Below are 23,296 nucleotides of genomic sequence, written 5' to 3'. Positions count from 1 at the left end.
CTGCGCATGTGCGGAAACACCAACTCGCGGTTGCCCCTAGCAACGCAAACAAGCTTTCTGAGAGGCGACGGGAGGGAGGTTCTCCTTTGCGTTAAAAATGGCAAAAAGGAAAAAAATCAAGCACAGTTGCTGCTGCACAAACACGTTGAGGTAAATCCTGAACAGTGTGATATCCTCTTCTCCCCTCCCCCCACCCCAATGCGTGCATTTACTACAATAGTCAGTAGATACTACTCAAGAGTGAGTAGATACTACTATAGTCAGTAGGTACTACTCCAGTCGGTAAATACTAGTGTTGTCAGTATATACTGTTGTCAATAGCTGCTACTGCAGTCAGTAGATACGACTGTAGAGGCGGGTACTACTGTAGTCGGTTGATACTATTGAGTCTGTAAATACTACTATAGTCAGTAAACAGTAGAGTCAGTAGATACTACTGTAGATTCGGTAGAAACTACTGTAGAGTCACTATAGACTACTTTTCTATTGTTTGTAAGGTGTGTAGATATTTATACCTGCAAAATAAATTTTAAAAAATGGGTGGGTGGGTGGGGAAATATGGGAAGGGGGGGTCGACAACATTTGGAAACCTTTAGATCAACTTTGTACACCCACTTTCTATAACTTTTTGATTCAGGTCTTCTGAAAGGCTCATCATTTTTATGATGGACAAACGGAACGCCGGGCTTTTATAATATACTTGCGGTAAGTACCCGGCGTTGCCCGGGCAAAAAAGACAGGCACACATCGACTTGCACACACTTTAAATGTACATGCGTTTAGCGGAAGAAGCAAGGAACAGAAAAATTATTTGTCTGCACACAAACATTATGATTGTAATATTTGGCAGGTGATTATTTTAAAAAAATGTTTCTATGAACGTGATTTGACACAATAAATATATCAACGCAGAGGAATGTATAAATAAATTGAGTTGTGAGCACACAATCGAAAATGTCATTATTTACAAGGCGATTGTTAAAATACCAGGTTTGTGTGTACATGAGTGGAGCGAAGGAATAGTAAAATTAGTATGCACACAAACATAAATGTACATTCATTGTGTCAAAAATGACATCTCATGTTCTAGATTTAAAGCTTTCGTGACTGCTAGGATCCATACTCTTTGGTTCTATTGGGTAAAGTCACGTAGGTAAAAAATAAAATAACAAAAATCACGACGTTTTGGCCACAACACAAGCGGCCTTCATCAGGTGAAGGGACGAGACTGTCTGGAGGACAGCGCTGGAGTGGAAGAAGCCACGCTTAGATCACAACCTTTAAGCTGTGAGAAGAAACAAAGTGCCTTGACAAAGGAATTAGCATATAATTTAGCATTGAAATGGCTGAGTGATTAGCTTGTGACTGGTCACAGAAATGGCTATGTTAAAGTTAAAGCATACACATCCGCAAAGGCACCCCTTGACAAAGGAATTAGCATAGAATTTAGCATTGAAATAGCTAAGTTCAAGTATACACATCCGCAGAGGCACCCCTTGAAAAAAGGAATTAGCATAGAATTTAGCATTGAAATAGCTGAGTGATTAGCTTGTAACTGGTCACAGAAATAGCTATGTTAAAGTCAGAGCATATACATTCACCGAGGCACCTAGTACAAATCAAACAGGAGAATTTAGCTCAGACCGCGGACCTTTAAGCTGTGTGCGAGCAAACAAGGTGTCCTGACAAAGAAATTTCACTCCAGCGCTGTCCTCCAGACAGTCCCGTCCCCTCACCTGATGAAGGCCGCCCGTGTTGTGGTCAAAACGTCGCGACCCCTGCCATCCTACCCCTCACCCACGTGACTCTACCCAATAGAACCAAAGAGTATGGATCCTTGCAGTCACGGAAGCTTTAAATCTAGGAAAGGAATTAGCATAGAATTTAGCATTGAAATAGCTAAGTTAAAGCATACACATCCGCAGAGGCACCCCTTGACAAAGGAATTAGCATAGAATTTAGCATTGAAATAGCTGAGTGATTAGCTTGTAACTGGTCACAGAAATAGCTATGTTAAAGTCAGAGCATACATACTCTTTGGTTCTATTGGGCAAAGTCACGCAGGCAAAAAATAAAATAACAAAAATCACGACGTTTCGGCCACAACACAAGCGGCCCCCATCAGGCGAAGGGACGAGACCGTCTGGAGGACAGCGCTGGAGAGAAAAAAGCCACGCTCAGATCACGACCTTTAAGCTGTGTGAGAAGAAACAAAGCGCCTTGACAAAGGAATTAGCATATAATTTAGCATTGAAATGGCTCATTGAAATAGCTAAGTTAAAGTATACACATCCGCAGAGGCACCCCTTGACAAAGGAATTAGAATAGAATTTAGCATTGAAATAGCTGAGTGATTAGCTTGTAACTGGTCACAGAAATAGCTATGTTAAAGTCAGAGCATACATACTCTTTGGTTCTATTGGGCAAAGTCACGCAGGCAAAAAATAAAATAACAAAAATCACGATGTTTCGGCCACAACACAAGCGGCCCCCATCAGGCGAAGGGACGAGACCGTCTGGAGGACAGCGCTGGAGAGAAAAAAGCCACGCTCAGATCACGACCTTTAAGCTGTGTGAGAAGAAACAAAGCGCCTTGACAAAGGAATTAGCATATAATTTAGCATTGAAATGGCTCATTGAAATAGCTAAGTTAAAGTATACACATCCGCAGAGGCACCCCTTGACAAAGGAATTAGCATAGAATTTAGCATTGAAATAGCTGAGTGATTAGCTTGTAACTGGTCACAGAAATAGCTATGTTAAAGTCAGAGCATATACATTCTCCGAGGCACCTAGTACAAATCAAACAGGAGAATTTAGCGAAACACAACCACGCTCAGACCGCGGACCTTTAAACTGTGTGCGAGCAAACAAGGTGTCCTGACAAAGAAATTAGCGTAAAAATCGGCCAATCAAATGCTCCTGTTGTTTGTGGAGTGACTCTTGCAGCCAGCTGTGGCTATAGGGTTTGGTGTTACATGTTATTTATGGAGTTTATTGTTAAAAATTCGGTCACAGTTCCTATGATCACTGTTACATTGCATTCATGGCTTTATTTTGGTGATTTCTAAAAGTTTTTTGGTTTGGCCATGTTTTTGTTTATTGTAGTACGGAGTTAGACTGATGGCCTTAATCTAAGTTTTCTTGTTGTTGTTGTTTGACTTGCATCCCACTGGGATTTTTGCACACAGCGTTGGTGTACGGTGCTATTTTAGGAATATTTTGATGTTTTTTCCTGGATTTTATGTTTGCACATGCACAAAGTCACTTTAAAATGTTTTCTTGTTCGTGTTTTTGTTTTTTTGTTTGTTGCAGTTGCACCCGATTCAAGAGCCGAATGGCTCACAGGGCTATACCAAATAAATGAAACTATGAAACTAACTATGAAACTATAACTTACACAGACACAATTGGACTCACACACACACATACGTAGACTCACACACACATTGACCTAAGCACACGTATAGACTTACACACACACATATCGACTAAGAGACACACACATGGACTTACACACACACATGGACCCACGCACACACATTGACTTACACACACACACATAGACAAAAACGCACAAAGTGACTTAAACACTCACATGGAGCCATGCACACACATCGACTAACACACACACAGCGACTGACACACACACATGGATTGACATACACACTTGAACTTACACACATATATCGACTAACACACACACACACACATCTGGCGTTGCCCGGGCAAAAAATACAGACACACATGGACTTACACACACACATGGACCTAAACGCACACACATATGGACTCAAACACACAGACACATCGACTGACACACACACATCGACTTACACAGCAATCCCCGATGATGCCACAGCGAGAGCAATTTTCTCTCTCTGGCGAGCCTTAGCGAGGAGTAGTTTGAAAACAAAGGTTTTCCCAGTGCTGGCAGGTGCATCAAGGAATAAAAAGACTCGATTTTTAGTCTCAATTTCTTCCAAGATTTTCGTGTAGGCTTCTATTTGTGCATCCAGGAGCTTTGGTTTATTTTCCTAAATAAATTTAAGAAGCTGTAAAGCATAATAGCATATTTAACGTAGGCTCTCTTGAGCAAGGGCATGCAGGTTGTCCCTGTAGGGTGTTGGTAATCCCATAGATATGAGGTATTTTCCACCAATGGAGTGCAGTTTGTCCTAAAGGAGGATGAGGGCCTGTTTGAAGAATACATCAGAAAATGTGACGTCGAGGTTTGTATTTTGTTATTTAGCTACGTGGAGGATGTCCTCACTCATGCCCTCTTTGTATTTTTTTCCAGAGTCCCATGGGGTTAGATGGGCTGGAAACTTGAAGATTTATGCAGAAGAACAATGTCAGTTGGAAAGGGGATTCACCAACATAAGGTTATGTCATAACTTCATGAAGATGGTGATCATGTGCAAGAATTGCACGAAGATTGCAAGCTTCCCTGTATGTTTGACAGACAACTCCTTGCACTGTTTAGAGGTCTTGGAAAAATGTGTGCCCTTGGGCAACATAGAGAAGCATTGGGAGAAAGTAGCACTGCTGATTGTTGGGATGAACTGTGTAGACTCGTCCTAAGGCATCCGATTCACCCTCAGCAGCACGTCGCTTAATTTTTTTTGCAGTCCATGTATAGCAGGAGGGAACTTAATGGTAGAGCAGGTTGGCAGCAAATGGTTCACTTGGGCACAAAACAAAGAATGCCATAAGGGTGGTATGTTGTGGAGCCAGGGCCTGTTGTTGGGCATTTCTTTTCGTGACGTAGATGTGTTGACCATTTTGGAGGTGAAGTGCCAAATGGACGACTGTGGGGGAACGGTCATAAATGGGGAAGCCAAGAATTCAGCAAATGGCCTCATTGTTGCTGATATATGTTCGTTTGAAAACAAGTTTGAGCTCATGCACACTTTGGCCCTCTTCAAACAAATTTGATGGCTTTTTTAAGAATAGCAGAATTTAACATTAAAGTGGGCCTGGAAGATCTTGCACAGGAGAAGGCAGTAAGGAACGATCCACGGGTTGTGAACCTTAATTAGCGAGTTAGTAGCAGGTCTGAGCGGTTTGAAATCCACCATGCTCAGTATTTCTGTGACGATATAGACCAGGGGTCGGGAACCTTTTTGACTAAGAGAGCCATGAAAGCAAAAAAATTGGAAATTTATTTCAGTGAGAGCCATATAATATATTTTTAAAGTGAATTCAACTAAATGTCAGTATAATAAGCCTCTGAATTTATTCTTTTAAATAATGTTGTTATAACACTCACCATTAATGCGACTTCTGGTGCTGCATGGATTTGCTGATGTCTTTGTAGTCGGGTTGGTACTTGGTGAGGTTAAGCTTCATGCAAGCGTTGAGGCTTTCATCCGTTAAACGTGATCGTAGGTTGGACTTGATGTTTTTAAGATGTGAGAATGACTGCTCACATGCATACGTAGATCCAAACATGGTCAATACAGCAATACTCACACGCTGCAGTGTGTGGTATGTGACAGGAAGCGCGTTCCAAGTTTTGAGAATCAGCTGGTCTTCGGGTTGGAGTTTTTTCATTTCTGTCCACATGTGCTTGCTCGCCAACTCCGCTTTCTGTCGTGTGATTCTTTCCAAATCTTCATTCAGTGACTTGAACTTATTCACCCACATGTCTGAGGCCTTCAGGTCAGCCACTTCTGCTTCAAAATCTCTGACGGAGACACCAGGGATGTAATTCAGGTCGGCTGTGTTCAGTGAACACTCGTTTGGATGGGTGATGAACTTAAAAAGACGATTGTGCTCACGAAATTCTCCAAAGCGCGCTTTGAAGGACTGTAGGAGACTGGATGTGCAGCCAGCTAGCTGGTGGAGATCAAGGTTTTGAATGGGCTCACTTGCTGTGCATGCATCTTTAAATTGGCTCAGTTTTTCAAAATGTAGTAAACGACCTGTTTCAAGATCCGTGATGAAAAGCTCCAGCTTGTTTTCAAAAGCAAATACAGCTTGTTGAAGGGATAACACTGTATTTCCAATGCCTTGCATTTTCACGTTGAGCTGGTTCAGATGTTCAGTCAGATCTACGAGATAGTAAAACTTGAGGAGCCACTCGGTGTCGGCTAGCTCAGGATGCCCGACGCCTTTCATTTCAAGGAAAGTCCGGATTTCGTTCAGGCAAGCCGCAAAACGGCTAAGCACCTTCCCTCTTGACAACCAACGCACATTGCTGTGCAAAAGCAGACCAGGATAGTTATTTACAACTTCATCCAGCAGTGTTTTAAACTGGCGATCATTTAAGGCTCGGGCAACAATAAAGTTGATCACACGAATGACCAGCGACATCACTTCGCCAAACTGCCTGTCACACATCTGAGCACAAAGTGCCTCCTGGTGTATAATGCAATGGAAACTTAGGATGGGTCTATTTTCATGTTCACGGAGAAGCGCCACAAATCCTTTGTTTTTCCCCACCATACACGGAGCACCATCAGTACACACTGAGAGAAGTTTATCCATAGGTAGACTTTTTTCTTGAGCAAACTCCATGAAAGACTTGAATAAATCCTCACCTCTTGTGGACCCTTTTAATGGCAGAACAGCAAGACTTTCTTCGCGCAGTGTGTCACCAACAGCATATCTTGCAATCACGCTGAACTGCGACAAATGGCTCACGTCTGTTGACTCATCCAAAGCCAGAGAAAAGAACGGCGCTGCATTTATGTCCTTCACTTGCGTTTCCTCCACTTTGTTTGCCATCACGATGGTACGATCATGAACAGTTCTTGCCGACAGAGGCATGTCTTGTATCCGTTTGATTATCTTGTCTTTGTTCGGAAGATCATCAAAAAGTTCATTGGCTACATCCAGCATGAACGTTTTAGCATACTCGCCATCTGTGAATGGTTTTTCGTTCCTCACTATTGCTAAAGAACCAGCAAAGCTAGCCGAATTATAGTCACCTTGCCGGGTCCATACGCGGAGTTGCTGCTGGCTAGCTTGCACCCTGCTCAGAAGCTCTTGGCACGCTTTCTTTCTGCTGTCTCCCGCAGGGTATTTTGATGCAAAGGTAGCGTGGCGCGTGTCGAAGTGCCGCTTTACATTCGACCGTTTCAACGATGTAATTTTGTCATTGCAAATTAGACACACCGCAGAACCCGCTCTCTCCACAAAGGCGAATTCTTCGGTCCATTCGTCCTGAAATGTACGATACTCGTCGTCTTTTTTTCTTTTCGCCATCTTCTTCGTCGAAGGGTTAGCTTTGAGCTAATGACCGAGCAGACGCAGTCTCAGACTGATTCAAAAGGGGGCGTTTACCTGTTTTACCCAGCAACGGCAAACGTAGGCCAGTATCATCCAATTAAAATAATGGACAATTGCTCCTGCAGCCCTGAACAGGACATGCGCAGTGAAAAATCGATGGATGGATTAAAACAAGTGAGAATATTTTGTTTTATCTGCGAGCCATATGCAATCATCAAAAGAGCCACATCTGGCTCGCGAGCCATAGGTTCCCGACCCCTGATATAGACGATAGCCATCATGGGCCGACTGAGTGTCTTTCAAGTAGTTCCGTTGATACCTCTTGGTACACCTGTGGTCTTGCGTACATGGCTCATTTGGATAGAACTGGCCACATGGGGCATGGACCATTTGGTTGCAGACCACATAGAAAAAGGGCAGGGTCTTGATGGGGGTGGGGTAGCTCAGCACTGATAAATGTGTCAATGTGACTTGCATGAATTGTTTCCCTCATCCATAGCGAAATGTGAGCATAAGGAAGACGACGTTTTTGCCACCCAATGGTGTGCAAGTTACTGCTTGTCTATCCAAAGATGCTGCCTTCGTTGGTCGTAATAAGCATCATGAGGTCATGAACTTTGAGTTTTAAGACCCTCGCTAAGATGCCATGTCTGTCTGGTGGCTTTTGGTTTGGATAAAGGTAAACCTGGATCTCCTTTCATTTGGGATTGCGAGTGAAGGTTATGAAGAGATGGGGCGAGGCATATTGGCTGATGTACGTCATGCATGCTGAGTCTTCACATGCATGTATCTTGGTGGAGCTGTGAAGGATGAAGGCAAAATAAGTAATCTTCCCACATTGTCAGCATTTGCATCTCCTTTCGCATTGATGGCGTCCCAGAGATGAGCATACTGTTCACACGCAGGCGGTTTTGATTCAGCTGAATGTAAAGAAGGCGCTCACTCTCAATGTCGGCATACTCATCGACAACATAGTGGTGAAAGAGGTTGGCGCACTATATTGTGGTTTCCTACTGTGTCCATGATCACGAAGGAGCAGAAGTTTTTAAGAGACAAGTTTTGTGAGGATGTCTTTGTCCTGCAGCTTTGAAATTGGAGGAATCGTGACGTGGTACCCATCTTGGCCTTGCGACAGGAAAATATGTTATTGTAGGGCATCGTATGCTCTGTTAGTGTCAGGAAATCGTGCGATGGTGTTTTCTTGGTATGGAAGAACAATGTCTCTCTCACAATGTTCCTCACCCACCGTAAGAAAGCAAGGTCAACAATATTTGGGGCAATGAACCTCCCTGCATGCTCTCCGCTTTGGTAGAAAGTAAAGGTGCGTTACGGCAAAATTTAAATGGGTGATGTTCTCACGAATGTAACAAAACGATAGACGAAATGCAATGGGCTGTAGCTAAGTCGAACGTATTTAGCAGAACATATTAATCAGCATCGCAGTACTAAATATCAGCAAATAGCGGGACGTGAGCAATCAAAACAATAGAAATGCATTGAATAAGCAGAAATAAGTGTACATTAAAGAGCAGCAGTACGCACATGTAAGTTGAGAAGCAGGCTACAGTCTAGATTATAGACTACCAATACGCCGACTCAATGACATAAGCATTTCCAGAGTCCACATTAAAAGCTGGCAATACGGGCAGCAGCTGAAAAAGCAGGATACAGTCGACATGAAAGGCTGGCAGTAAACAATGAAGGCGAGTTCTTATCTGCACACAAACATGAGTATTGTAATATTTGGCAACTTATTTGCTTAATAATAGTAAACAATGAACCTGAGTTCTTATCTGCACACAAACATTTTTATTGTAATATCTGCCAACTTATTAGTTGAATAATAGTAAACAATAAACCTGAGTTCTTATCTGCACACAAATATTATTGTAATATTTGACGAGTAATTTGTTTAATAATAGTAAACAATGAACCTGAGTTATTAGCTAAGGTATTCAATAAAATTGTACTTTACATTACCGTGGTGAGGCTTAGTCCCGTGCAGAGCCCACAGTCTCGCCTAGATTGCACAGCCGGAGGTGACATTGCCAGACTGGAGGCTGGCCGCTACCCCCCCACCATCCCCCCGCCCGAGCTACAAAAATACTACAATAATACTATCTAATATTGGTATGCACCGAGCCTAAAGTAGTAATTGCACACATTGGAGTGGGGGGGAGAGGGTGAGAGAAGAGGGCATAACACTCGGGTGAATTTACCGGCAGGGTTGCGTGTATTTTTTGTTGCATTATGAACGCGGAGAAATCCCCGCCCACCCTCCAGCGATGACGCGTGTGCGTTGCTAGGGGCAACCCCCGTGCAGCTTGGGCGGGGCCGGGCGGGGACGTCAATAAGTAATTCAAAATAGCACTAAATTCTAGATTTAAAGCTTTCGTGACTGCTAGGATCCATACTCTTTGGTTCTATTAGCACTAAATTGTAAATCAAACTACTTAAAAGTTTACAGATGGGAAAACGGAATAGCCTATGCGCACCGCGGGGCTTATGGCGTGTTGCCTGGCAATTTTTTTCCTTCGTAAACCCCACGGATCGGAAGCCAAATTCCTCGCAAGCGCGCGCGCAGAGACTTTTACACATAAGAGAATACTAGCTTTACTACCCGGTTTCGCCCGGGACTTGGATTCACCATGCCCGGCCGCCTTTGTCTCCCCAGTGGCGATGTTCACACACCACACCAGTAACTCGTTTTGAGGCTGAGCCGACCTCGGGGAGGCCCAGGACCGGTTCAAATAATTGTCACTTGGTGTTGGCCGTGAGCGGGAAATCGAACTCGGGTCCGCCGGGTTCGAGCGCAGCCCGCAAATCGCTGCCCGCCCCCACACACACACAGAATAAAGACAAAGATCCCCCGTGCAACTTATGAGACTTTAGGAGGGCAAGTGCTGTTATCGCGCACTTATGAAGGCCGGCACGGGACACGAGGGGGTGGGTGGTCAGCACCACGCCCGGCCAACAATGTCCCCCCAGTAGCGATGTTCACACAGCACACCACTTTACTCGTTTGAGGCTGTCGAGGCACGAAATTTAGCACTCTTCTGAAATTCGTGGTCTACCAGGCAAGTGTCTTAACTGTGTCGTTGGCCGACTAGTTTTGCATCACGTAAATTTTTCTTAGGGTTTGTTGAATTCTCGTCTCTCATCTTCTTATTGTATTTACCTCTGTGCAGTTTAACGCTTTCCATGTGTTGCGTTGATGTCACCCTATGTGCTATTTGTTTTTTACACCTGATGAAGATCGCTTGTGTTCCAGTTGAAACGTCGTGATTGATTTATTTTAATATAATTTTATGGTATTTCTACATACGTGACTTTACCGAAAAAACCAATGAGTAATTTATGCAGTCACGAAAGCTTTCATTCTTTATTAACACACTTCTACGGGGAAGTTACTTTTACAATTCTGTACTAAACTAATTGCGCCCCCTTACATTTTCCTGCCCTCTCCCCTCTTCTGCTTCTTCGGCCCCTCCCCCCACCTCTACTAGTTATTTTAAGCCTCTGTCTGTTCATCCCTCCGGCCCCTTTTTACTTGATTCTCTGTCCGTCTTTCCTCTTCTTACCTGTTGTGTTCCTGTATATGTATTTCTGCTATCTTACACCTCGTATTTGTTCACTCTGTCTATGCTGGTACGTTCAACCCAGAGGATGAACACGAAATTTAGCACTCTTCTGAAATTCGTGGTCTGCCAGGCAAGTGTCTGTGTCGTTGGCCGACTGGTTTTGCATCACGTACATTTTTCTTAGGTTTGTTGAATTCTCGTCTCTCATCTTGTTGTATTTACCTCCGTGCAGTTTAACGCTCTCTGTGTTGCGTTGATGTCACCCTATGTGCTATTTGTTTTTTTACACCTGATGAAGATCGCTTGTGTTGCGGTCGAAACGTTGTGATTGATTTATTTAATATAATTTTATGGTATTTCTACATACGTGACTTTACCGAAAAAAAAACAATGAGTAATTTATGAAGTCACGAAAGCTTTAATTCTTTATTGAGAAAATATCTCCTTGATGTAACATTTCAGTGTTTTCCCTTGTATATACTATATTCGTGATTTCGAAGACAATGAGTTGGGGGATATGATTCCAAAGCTTAGAAAAATACATTTGACCCAGTATCACATGAACAACAGCAGTCACGTAAATGTTCCGCACAGGTTACTTTCAAAACAAACATTCGTCTAGTTAGGACATTCCATTTTTGACCCTTTTATACCAAATGGTACTTACAGCAACTTCTCTGCTATCACGTACTTTACCATCCGGAATGCTCTATTAACCGGCATCTCTAAAACGGCAATGTAAATATTAATTCACGTTTAGAGAAAAATTCTGGCATCTTGCAGCGTGCTTTGTGACGTTGCCGAGCGGTGGCGCTAATGGAGTCGCAATTGCAATCATCTGCAATCGGCCATTGTGATCCTGTTGTGGGCTGCCTAACCTAATTGTTTCACTGTACTTGTATAACAGTACTGCACTACTGTACACTGTAATCTAAACAGCACCACTGCTTCTTTACAATAAACTTAAAATGCTGTGCAAATGACTGGTGAGTACCTCTGTAAAATTGCAAATAATTTTGAATATCAGTTAAAATGTATGTTACATTTCTTCATTAAAACATATTTTTACATTTGAGAATTTTTCTGAACCATAAAGTATACCTCTCAGATAACCGGCACATTTGATGAACTGGCACCCTCGATTCCCCATGGGTGCTGGATAAGAGTTTTTTGCTGTAAATGCTCAGAATCAGATGTTAAAATTATAACTCTAAATTATCAAGAGACACATCGCCAACATTGAATTATTGCATTGAAATATACTGCATCACATTTACTGTACACTGATCTCTGAATGGATGCCTACACCTGCATGCATTCTTAGAATGCGAGAAGCCAAGTGATAGCACGGTTGATATTTGTCCGGCAGCCCTCATGATTACTGCAGCCATATTGACCAAAAATACGCACCATCTGCTTAACAGTGGATGTTCAACATTCATGGTGTCAGGGTCAAAATTGCCAGATTCTAAAGTTGAGCCACAAATTACCCGACTGGGGTTACACATCATCGCTCCACCCTACTGGCAGACTCATGTCCACGTGCAGGTCGGTGCTGAGTAACCTTGTACCACAAAGGGACAGCTGCCACTTGGGCTAGCCGTCGAACGATTGAGATGAAATATGATACAAGCCGCTTATACTGGTAGGAACGAAGTTGTAAACTGAGTGTACCAGCCTGCAATAGATTAATGTGTCCGTCCGTCCGTCCCCTTTCAATACTTTAACGAAGTGAAAAATTCCAATGTTCCTACCAGCCCACCCTGCAGGGACCTGTTAATTGCGGAAGCATTTAACCTTTGATTAGCAAGATTGCCTACATAGTGAGAAAGAAATAAAACATTTATGCAAGCGTCAATTATTAATGTAAATAATATTATAACACGTTGAATGCTGTGGAGCTTTTTTGTCTCCTACTCCTGCTTACAGATCTACCCAACCTCCGAGTCCACACATGCTGGCCGCTCCTACTCTGCATCCTCCAAGTCCACCTCCACAAACTGCTGGGTTTCATTTCACCCTCTCAGTCCGCAGCCTCCTCCTGCTTCACACTGCCTCTATTGACTACGTGGAGGTTAAACCCTTGTAATGGGAAAGGCACAAATCTGGCTGTCGCCTGATGAAGCTAGTTGTACTGAAGCGTCGTAATCAGATTGTAAATGTTGTGGCTTGGCTCTCCAACACACCGGTGTGCTGTACTAGTGACGAATTGACATGTTCTGTTTACGTGACAACCCTTACTAGTCGGCATGGTCGGGTGGTGGCGGGTTTTAACGACAAATTTATATATTTGCACAATGTAACCCAAAAATCCTCTATTATGGGAAAGGAATGTTAATTAAATGGAACTTCTTTATCCTAAGCTCAATGATACACATCTACTTGGTCTCCATTTGACTCAGTATTGCATAAAAAATCCACCCACACCTCCACATCCACAAATTGCTGGGAGTTGCGTCGCTCTGCCTCAGAGTCCACAGTCTCCTCCAGCTTCACGCTGCCTCCATCGATGTGAAGGTCGGATTTTGGAGTTGAATCTTCATTCTCACATTTCACTATCACTTCTTCATTCTTTACCATCACCTCTTCGCTCTTCACCTTCACGGATTCAAATTTCATTTTCACTTCTTGACATTTCGCCTTCACTCCTGGCGACGCTTCATATCTCAAATGTTTTTCTGGTTCTTGTTTCATGAGGGATGGACTTATTGCAGCACTTTGACTTTCACAAGCCGATTTCAGATTAATTTCCTGATTAATGCTTTGATGCTTGTTTCGATCCCCTAACTGTTGAAAACACTTCCCATACACAGTGCACTTGAAGGGTTTTTCTCCTGTATGTGTTCGCTGGTGTTTTTTAAGATATGATGAATGTGCAAACGCCTTTCCACACACAGTGCACTTGAAGGGTTTCTCTCGCGTGTGTGTTCTCTGGTGGACCTGAAGAATTGATGAATATGCATACGCCTTCCCACACACAGTGCATTTGAAGGGTGTTTCTCCTGTGTGTATTCTCTGATGTGCTTTAAGATGTGATGAATATGCAAACGCGTTCCCACACAAAGTGCACTTGAAGGGTGTTTCTCCTGTGTGTATTCTCTGATGTGTTTTAAGATGTGATGACACTGCAAACGCCTTCCCACACACAGTGCACTTGAAGGGTTTCTCTCCCGTGTGTGTTCTCTGGTGGACCTGAAGAATTGATAAATATGCAAATGGCTTCCCACACACAGTGCACTTGAAGGGTGTTTCTCCTGTGTGTATTCTCTGATGTGTTTTAAGATGTGATGAATATGCAAACGCCTTCCCACACACAGTGCACTTGAAGGGTTTCTCTCCCGTGTGTGTTCTCTGGTGGACCTGAAGAATTGATGAAAATGCAAACGCCTTCCCACACACAGTGCACTTGAATGGTGTATCGCCTGTGTGTATTCTCTGGTGTATTTTAAGATGTGATGAGTCTGCCAATGCCTTCCCACACACAGTGCACTTGAAGGGTTTCTCTCCCGTGTGTGTTCTCTGGTGGCCCTGAAGAATTGATGAATATGCAAACGCCTTCCCACACACAGTGCACTTGAAGGGTGTTTCTCCTGTGTGTATTCTCTGATGTGTTTTAAGATGTGATGAATATGCAAACGCCTTCCCACACACAGTGCACTTGAATGGTTTCTCTCCTGTGTGTGTTCTCTGGTGGACCTGAAGAATTGATGAATATGCAAAGGCCTTCCCACACACAGTGCACTTGAAGGGTGTTTCTCCTGTGTGTATTCTCTGATGTGTTTTAAGATGTGATGAATGTGCAAATGCCTTCCCACACACAGTGCACTTGATGGGTGTTTCTCCTGTGTGTATTCTCTGGTGGACCTGAAGAATTGATGAATATGCAAATGCCTTCCCACATACAGTGCACTTGAAGGGTCTTTCTCCTGTGTGTATTCTCTGGTGTCTTTTAAGATGTGATGACATTGCAAATGCCTTCCCACACACAGTGCACTTGAAGGGTTTCTCTCCCGTGTGTGTTCTCTGGTGGGCCTGAACAATTGATGAATGTGCAAACGCCTTCCCACACACAGTGCACTTGAATGTTTTTTCTCTAGCTGATTGTCTTCGCTCCATCTGACCAATTATGTACAGCAAAGTGGCAGAGGAACTGGCAGCTGCAAACAGAAAACAGTAATATCCACACAATGCAAGTCAGCATAGAAATATATATACAGTTACACATGATATTCACATATTACATAGACAAGAACAAACATTCATGAGAAATAAAAAAAAAATTCGCCCCCAATGCAACACACAGGCTGTTTTAAGACACTTGCTACTATTGACGATCAGCTCTTGGACTGGCATAGCAGACAAGTGGTCAGTATGTCTGGAGGCCCTAGTATATTTAATATCAATGATAACCCATAACTCTACATACAGAATTTCAGTTGTATCTGGCAATTAAAGAAATGTTAGTTATTGCAAAAGACTGATAAAAATTGCAAATGGTGTTAAAAATAAAAAAAAAATATTTGCATTGGGCAGATATAAGATAAAATGGACAAATTAATATTCAATTGCAACTTGTAAGTCCGAAGCCAGGGTCAGATTTGCTTGAATGCTCGGTGGGACAGATGTAATTTCAGCTTCATGTGCTGTCTTTTCCATGCTTATGAAACGTTCCATGTGTAGGGGGGTTCTAGAAGGCGTGCGTTGTGATGATTGTAAACAGGTGACCGGAAGGCACTGTAAGAATGATTCAATTAAGGCCACACATGTTATAGTAAAGTGGGGGGGGGGGGGGGCAGTGTCCGAAAGGGGTGGGGACGAGCGAGTATATAAGGGGGAGCGAGGCCCGCGGTCGGGGAGCTTACTCGGGGACTAATTGACAACCAGAGGTGGAGAACGTTGGGGCCGACTGTGGAAACCATCGGGGTTGACTGTTCAGGTATCAACTTGGTGGAAACCATCGGGGCCTGAAGATAGCCATAGCAATTACAAGTGTGGCAGTCATTACACTTGGACTGTATATACATTCCCGAGAAGCTCTACTCCCCTGAAAATCGATGTCTGCAAGGAGCTTCTTTACACGTGTAATACAAATAAAACCCTATTGCTTTGATCAAACCTAGGTTTTTAACATGGTCAATATATTTTACAGCAAAAACAAAAACATTACTCTCACGCACTGGAACGATGAAGAAGGTGGTGTTGTGGCTAGAACCATGCCTGGCTAGATGCTTATACTCTTCACCAAGTACTTAACCTAAGAACAATCAACCCAGCAGAGGCCTACAATAAGTTAAGCTATCACTTGTCAATCATGTCTGCTGTCAGCAATAATACAACTCTGAATGTTGGCTCCATAATGCAGTGGACGAACAAATGTGCCTCCGCTCCCCATATAGATACACTTGTACGTACAGATATGTTTCACATGGATCATAAACAGATTATATCAAGAAAACAGCCACCATTCACCACTAATTGGCAGTAACATCATCACAGTGTCCATGCCATGATTGGTGCGATTTGAGGCCATGTAAGTGTGGAGCACTTGCCAGTAGGTCATGGGAATGATCCAGGTGTCAAGGGATAACTGAGATGACCGAACGATGCATCACCTGTGCTACCCACTGTGCTAACTTGCTGCATTTTAGCCACCCAGCGCTCCACCCATTGATGTGTCACTCCTCTGGCCTCGTTGTTGCAGGACGATTGCCTCCAACTACCCTGCAGTATCCTTCACGGGCCTCCACCACAGAGGCCGATCTTCACACCCCTGGTACCAGTCATCGGCAAGTCCGATCACCTCCACATCTTCCACTCTCTTCTCTAGCCCATGCCATAACTGCTAGTCCCTCATATCTGAACTAACTTACGCTGCTTGAGCATGCAGTTTCTGAGCATGCGGGATTCATGACCAACGAATGCAGCCTCGCCTGCCAAATAGGCTCATGGATTATTATATTATGTATGGATATCTCAGGGATTTGTACTAGAGGATGAATCTTAGGCAGGCCAGCCTTAATTGTATAAGCCAGCACAGATGGTTCTTTAAAGGAGTCCATATTTCACATACACAGAGAAAGGGGTCATAGCTGTGGGCAAGAAGATTCAGTGATTTGTATGGAGCAACGATCCAGGCAGCTGCATCACAATGTTAGACAGTCTAATTAAAGAATGCTGCTCGTCTAATTTGAATTGAGACTTTAGCTGCCAAACCAGAGCTGGTCGTGAACACATGAACCAAGTATAGGAGCTCCTCCACCACCTGTAGAACTGCCTGATTACTCATGAAGAGGCGAGCAGGCGGAATGTTGGATGACATGAAATACCAAGGCAGGTGCTTTATTTTTTTGGAACATATGTAAGGCTCCTCCTCATGATGAAATTCTCCAGGTACAGAACAAGAGTCCCTAACTCCATCGCATTGAGTAGCCATTACCAGATCATCAGCATACATAACATGGTTGACCTGCAGGAAACGATCCCTTAACTATAATCAGCCATCGATTAGCCTCTCATTGTAACTATACCAAATGCATTTTTGTAGGGCCATTGTGAGGTTATCAAAACTATGTAAATATTGAAGATGCTATCTTAAAGTACAGACAGTCCATGGGTCATGGAAGGGTTAGGTTCCCGGGAACGATCCGTAACCCGAATTTCCCATGTCGGAAACTGAACAATTTCCCCCCAAAATCAAGACGAAATCCCATAGCCAGAAATAGTTGTGCCGCCCGTACCCAATTACTCGTTCATTTTCTCTCAGTACTGTATCGCGCTATAGTCCGTTTTCTATCGCGACCTGTGTCGTATTGTTGTACATACGTTCTGCACTTCCTATGATTCTTTCATTTCATCGAATATCTACCCTAACACTACCCATAATTAAACTAACGGAAAGAAAAACTTATCCAAATATTTATGAACACCATTCTAATAATAATTGTTAAAAGAAAACAGTCACTTCCGAATATTCATTTACCGGGCATAGACTAGGCCGAGATCTCTCCGATCGCTGTTGGCTGAGACCATAAGCAATTGAAGTGTAATTGTGTTAAATAAAGTACATAACGTACGTAACTTATGAAATGAACTTCAAATCAAAACTATAAAGAGAAACATGAGAAAAACAAGATAGTTCTAAGCACAGAAAATCAAAATTACATAATGTTACAAATGAAAAATAATTAGGCAATGCTACAAAACAATTACATTGACCTGAATCGTTTCCAGTTATTATTGCAATGCAATTAAGGGTGATATTACACTGAAAATTATGAGACGATTATGCGGGTACATGAAACACACGGTAACAATGTAACAGTATGACTGAGAGTGCAGAGCAGCTATACACCACCGCCTTGGGGAAGATGCTGCCTGCCTTATGCCTCGCTCAGCGTTATTCATCTACAACCTCACCGCGCTGGACTACTTGCGCTTAAGAAACTAAAAGCAAAAATTTCCGCATGTTGATTTTTTATAATGATTTATGGGAGCATTTCCGTAAGGTTGGATTTCCGTAAGTCGGGTCTTCCGCTACCCGGGGACTTACCGTAATGTATGTGGCCAAAGGAAATTCCTGTCACACGCCAACTTGAACATGAAACGGCTCCAAATCCTTGTCACGCAGCATTTTCCAGGCCTGCCCAAAATCATAAAAATCCTTAACGAATGTGAGCAGAGCGGCAGGGATATCGAAAACAAGGAACAACCAAAAGCCGAAGCCTCTTAATGGTACTTAGGCCTTGATAACATCAATAATCGTGCCAAGAAAGCCAAAACGGCCATATTCAATACTTAAGCCTTACCGAAACAATGGGGTTAGGGAAACGGACAGCGGTCACAGGAGTCCCAGGGTCTATCCTAGCCGGCCTTCCTTCTTCACTGGCTCTTCAGTCTTGGCCCCAACACACTGCCCCGAGCTCTCTGGCTCCCCGCCCTTTATTACACTGAAAATTATGAGACGATTAAGCGGGTACATGAAACGCACGGTAACAATGTAACAGTATGACTGAGAGTGCAGAGCAGCTATACACCACCGCCTTGGGGAAGATGCTGCCTGCCTTATGCCTTGCTCAGCAGTATTCATCCACAACCTCACCACGCTGGACTACTTGCGCTTAAGAAACTAAAGCAAAAATTTCCGCATGTTGAGTTTTTTAAACATTATTTATGGGAGCATGTCCATAAGGTTGGATTTCCGTAAGTTGGGTCTTCCGCTACCCGGGGACTTACCATAATGTATGTGGCCAGAGGGAATTCCTGTCACACGCCAACTTGAACATGAAACGGCTCCAAATCCTTGTCACGCAGCATTTTCCGGGCCTGCCCAAAATCCTAAAAATCCTTAACGAATGTGAGCAGAGCGGCAGGGATATCAAAAACAAGGAACAACCAAAAGCCGAAGCCTCTTAATGGTACTTAGGCCTTAATAACATCAATAATCGTGCCAAGAAAGCCAAAACGGCCATATTCAATACTTAAGCCTCACCGAAACAATGGGGTTAGGGAAACGGTAACCAAAAAGACGCATCACAATTGAAATAAGTACTGTACAGCATGCCAACTAAACTAAAAACAAAACAATTTAAATAAACAAGTAGAAACTCTATAGAAAAAACATTCCAAGAGAATAAATAGGATTCTAAATACTGACTACTCTACTTACAATGATGACGATGTGTGTGCGTGAGTGGAGAGTGGTAGTGCTTCAGTTAGCGTGCTGCACTATGAACCCAGCGACCCGAGTTCAATTTCCTCTAACGCCCAAAACCATGACGATTATTGGAATTGGCCCTGGGCCTTCCCAGGTCGACTCAGCCTCAAATAAGTACCTGGTGTGTTGTGTAAACATCGCCACTGGGGAGACTAAGGCGGCCGGGAATGATGCTGGTAACCTACCCCTTTGTGTGCCGTGCCAACCTTTATAGGTGCTACTTGCCTTAACAGTCTGTTAAGGCTAAATGCTTGCATGGCAAAGGTTGAGGTGCCACCAATTTCCTCACGTTCCTCACCCATCCCGCCCTCCTACGCAGAACAGTCTTCCCAGGAAAGTGTAAATTGGTATTTTTTGTTATTTCATTTGAACCTATCTACGTGACTTTACCGAAAGACCCAATAATATGTAAATTGGTATGCAAAGAGGCTGCCCTTGATAGGTCGAAACCGCAAAAAATAAACCCGTGATATTCAAGGGTCTACTGTATGACATTTGCGCAGAACTACCCTGGACTGAAACTACAATTGGGCTTTGCAAGCTTCTTCTCTGCAGGTCTGGCAAGCTGAATATTCATTATCTGGCAATCAGTGTGGTCGAACGTTAGATCTTCGTCCAATCCAGCAGAGATCATCGCTTAGTCCATGTTGAAATAATGATCCGTATTTAAACCTGTGTAAAATCACCACCCTCCCTCAGGAGGTTCCTTTTGAAGTCCATTATGCCAGGCACTAAAACTGCTCTTAGATTGAAGGTTGTCTAATCCGTGCAAATGTCACCAATCACAATATTCCGGGTTTACCACTCTGGTAAAATGTAGCAGCCACTCTGATTAGTAAGACAATCAGAGATATATTTAAGTCTATCTTTAAAACTCACCTACGTAAACTGGTCTTCATCCCCCCCTAGTTTTTGCCATTTACCTGAGCGAGTGGGTAAGTGATTGGGTCACAGAATGGGTGAGTAGTTGACTGATTGAGTAGGCAGTGAGTGGGTCATCCAGTGAGTGAGTGATTGAGTTAGTGGGTAAATTAAGCTTGAGATCTGGCTGTTTACCCTGCAGGATGTGTATATTTCGTACTTTTGATACACAGCACGGATTGGTGGGATCCATGGATGAAATGTAGCACTTTACAAATGTTAATTATAATTGTATTATGACTATTGCAGGCATATTATACACACCAACATGCACTATGTGCTACCATATAGATGTTAAAGTAAAATTTTCTCGCGTTATTTTTCAAGAGCAGGCCATTGTGTTCAGGCGTCATGGTTGAAATGTATGATGATACACCTATTTTGATGAAAGAAAAGGCTTCAACCTTTTCGGCAATAATACAGGTGTTAAGATCAGAATCTTTTAAATCAGAATCTGTCTTCTGGAGGAATGTCGCAGGTGTCCAGTCGAGGCGGGTCAGAAAGTTAAAAAAACAAACATGGTTGGCTACGTATAGCGTGAAAGACGTTCAACTAACATACAAAAAACGATAGGAGTGCAAAATAGATTAAAGTTAATCAATTCACGAAAAAGAAATGAATAAAGTACATCGTCCAATTTTAAAACAGATACCTATTGCAAGGCAGCATTAAGTCTGTATTAACACATTCTTGCGGTATAATCTAACACAAACATCAAGTCTGTATCAACCACTTGATATTTTTATTTACAAGGATATTTTTTCCGTATATTTGCTCTTTATTTTACTTGTTATTAAACCATTGGACAATCCGAAAAATCTGCGACGTGCATTTGATTGTCTATGTGAGTCTGTGGGTCTGTGTGCGAGTCTGTGGGGTTTCTGTGCGAGTTTAGGGGTTCCTGTATGCTTGATTGTATGTTAAGTTTCCCAGATTTATAGTTTAGTTTATAGTTTCATATATTTGGTATAGCCCTGTGAGCCATTCGGCTCTTGAATCGGGTGCAACCGCAACAAGCAAAAAACATGAACAAGAAAACATCTTAAAGTGATTATGTGACTGTGCAAACAGAAAATCCAGGAAAAAAAACATCAAAATATTCCTGAAATAGCACCATACACCAACGCTGTGTGCAAAAATCCCAGTGGGATGCAAGTCAAATAACAACAACCACAAGACAACTAAGATTAAGGCCATCAGTCTAACAATGGTTTGGAACCACATATCGTCTTTTGGCATCTCAATGCTGCCATCGATAACCTCGTTTAAACTGACTCTAATCATCACTAACGTTTGAGTGGGAATGTAATTTTACAACAGAATTGCTATTAAGTTTGTTGCGTTGATGTCTGCCCGCCATGTCGCCCTTAATCAATAACGTCTAAGCTCAATGAGTGTTACTCGTGAAATTCACTTCTGATTGTGTGGGCCAGTGAGTTTGGGTGAGTGGGAAGGCGAGTGGGAGAGTGTGAGTAGGTGAGTGTGCTTGTGTGGGCGAGTGGATGGATGAGTCAGTGGATGGATGAGTCAGTGGATGGATGAGTCAGTGGATGGATGAGTGAGCGAGTTATAGAGTGGGTGGGAGGGTGGATGAGTAGACGAGTGAGTGGATGGATGAGTGGGCCAGTGAGTGAGCTTAATTATAATTAAATGCTTTGATGTCTGCCGGCTGAGTCGCCCTTGAAAATAAGCTTCTTAGTTCAATGAACTTCACTCGGGAAATAAACTTATTCTGACTTTGTAATAAACTTATGGATTGGTATCGTTCAAATATTGCTGAACAAATGCCTCCAGTTTACTCAATCGGGAATACGCGAATAAGCATCGCCCCTCCCCCCGACTGCCAAACCAACTCGGCAGGACGCTCCTGAACTGAAGTAAAGAGACTCAGTGTGATAAAGCACTCGAGTGTGCACCACAGTGGTGAGATTTTCACTACATCGCCCGGTATACAGGAGGTTGTGGGTTGGATCCCGACGCTGACGCGTTTATTTGGAGTTTGCGTGTCTCTCTTTCTGCGTGGTCGCATTTAGAGTATTTGGCTGACGTAAATTTACACACAAGCCACTTCGTTGTGGTTAGGTCGCTTCTGAAAGATATATAGCTCAAAATAGTATAATTTTTGTTGTTTAAAACATGGTTTTAAAGTAGTCAGCCAGGTGAGGACAAATAAAAATTAACAAAAATCAAAGCAAATACAATCAGGCGATGGCAGGAGGCAAGCCCAGCATGGCTAGGCCACACTTTGTAACGTTCCAACCTGGACATCTATTCCATTCTCGCTGCTACACTCAATTGATATCCCGAGGAGAACAATAGAAGAAGCGAAGCTGTACCTAAATAAACAACAACCACCACCAAAAACCACCACCACGATGTGAACTTCTCACCTCCGATCTCAGTTGAGTGGCGAGCAGCGAGATGACATGACGTCACTAGCGAGTTTACCCCACAGCCTGAATAAATTATGTTAATGAGCCAGGCCCTAACATTGAGTGATTGGGCGTGGCGACTGAACCAGACAGTGAACTCGCGACAGATGTAATAGATAAATTACATTTTTGAAACAGGCCCTTATGAGTGAGTGATCGCGCGTGGCTTTGCTTGATTTTTTTGTTATTTTACTGGTTACATGGCGTCACTAGCGGGGCACACCCCCCCTGGCGTTTCGCGACGATGGCGTCACATGGAGGCTAAGGCCACGTCTAATATCAAACTCCCGCATGAAAGAGGTCACGGGACATTCCCAGGTGTCATGGGTTGACTGACTGAGATGACTGGCCGATGCACCACCTGTGCCCCCTACTGTGCCAACTTTATATACGTGGCCACGTAGCTGAAGCCT

At 43.2% G+C, this 23,296-nt stretch overlaps 1 protein-coding gene across 8 annotated transcripts in view; it reads right to left on the bottom strand.

Moving 5' to 3' along the window:
- LOC116957331 (uncharacterized) overlaps nt 1-22,932 on the bottom strand; it is a 39,196-nt gene extending 16,264 nt beyond the window's left edge. For 3 of the 8 annotated variants that reach the window (XR_012930594.1, XR_012930593.1, XR_012930595.1), the window contains exons 1-3: nt 22,842-22,932; nt 19,050-19,160; nt 18,367-18,456 (exon numbers count right to left, since the gene is read on the bottom strand). Coding sequence is in view for 5 of the 8 variants with exons in the window: in XM_032979419.2 (XP_032835310.2) it covers nt 13,182-14,933 (1,752 nt within the window). In the remaining 3 variants the exon portion in view is untranslated. The other 5 variants (XM_032979419.2, XM_032979421.2, XM_032979418.2 and 2 more) reach the window with 5 other exon arrangements.
- Nucleotides 22,933-23,296: the final 364 nt, after the last annotated feature.

Source organism: Petromyzon marinus, chromosome 72 (assembly GCF_048934315.1).
Source record: "Petromyzon marinus isolate PM22_M1 ecotype Great Lakes invasive population chromosome 72, UKy_Petmar_22M1.pri1.0, whole genome shotgun sequence".
NCBI classification, from domain to species: Eukaryota; Metazoa; Chordata; class Hyperoartia; order Petromyzontiformes; family Petromyzontidae; genus Petromyzon; species Petromyzon marinus.
Note: the sequence above shows the minus strand (reverse complement) of the source record. Positions and strands in the feature narration are given on the sequence as shown.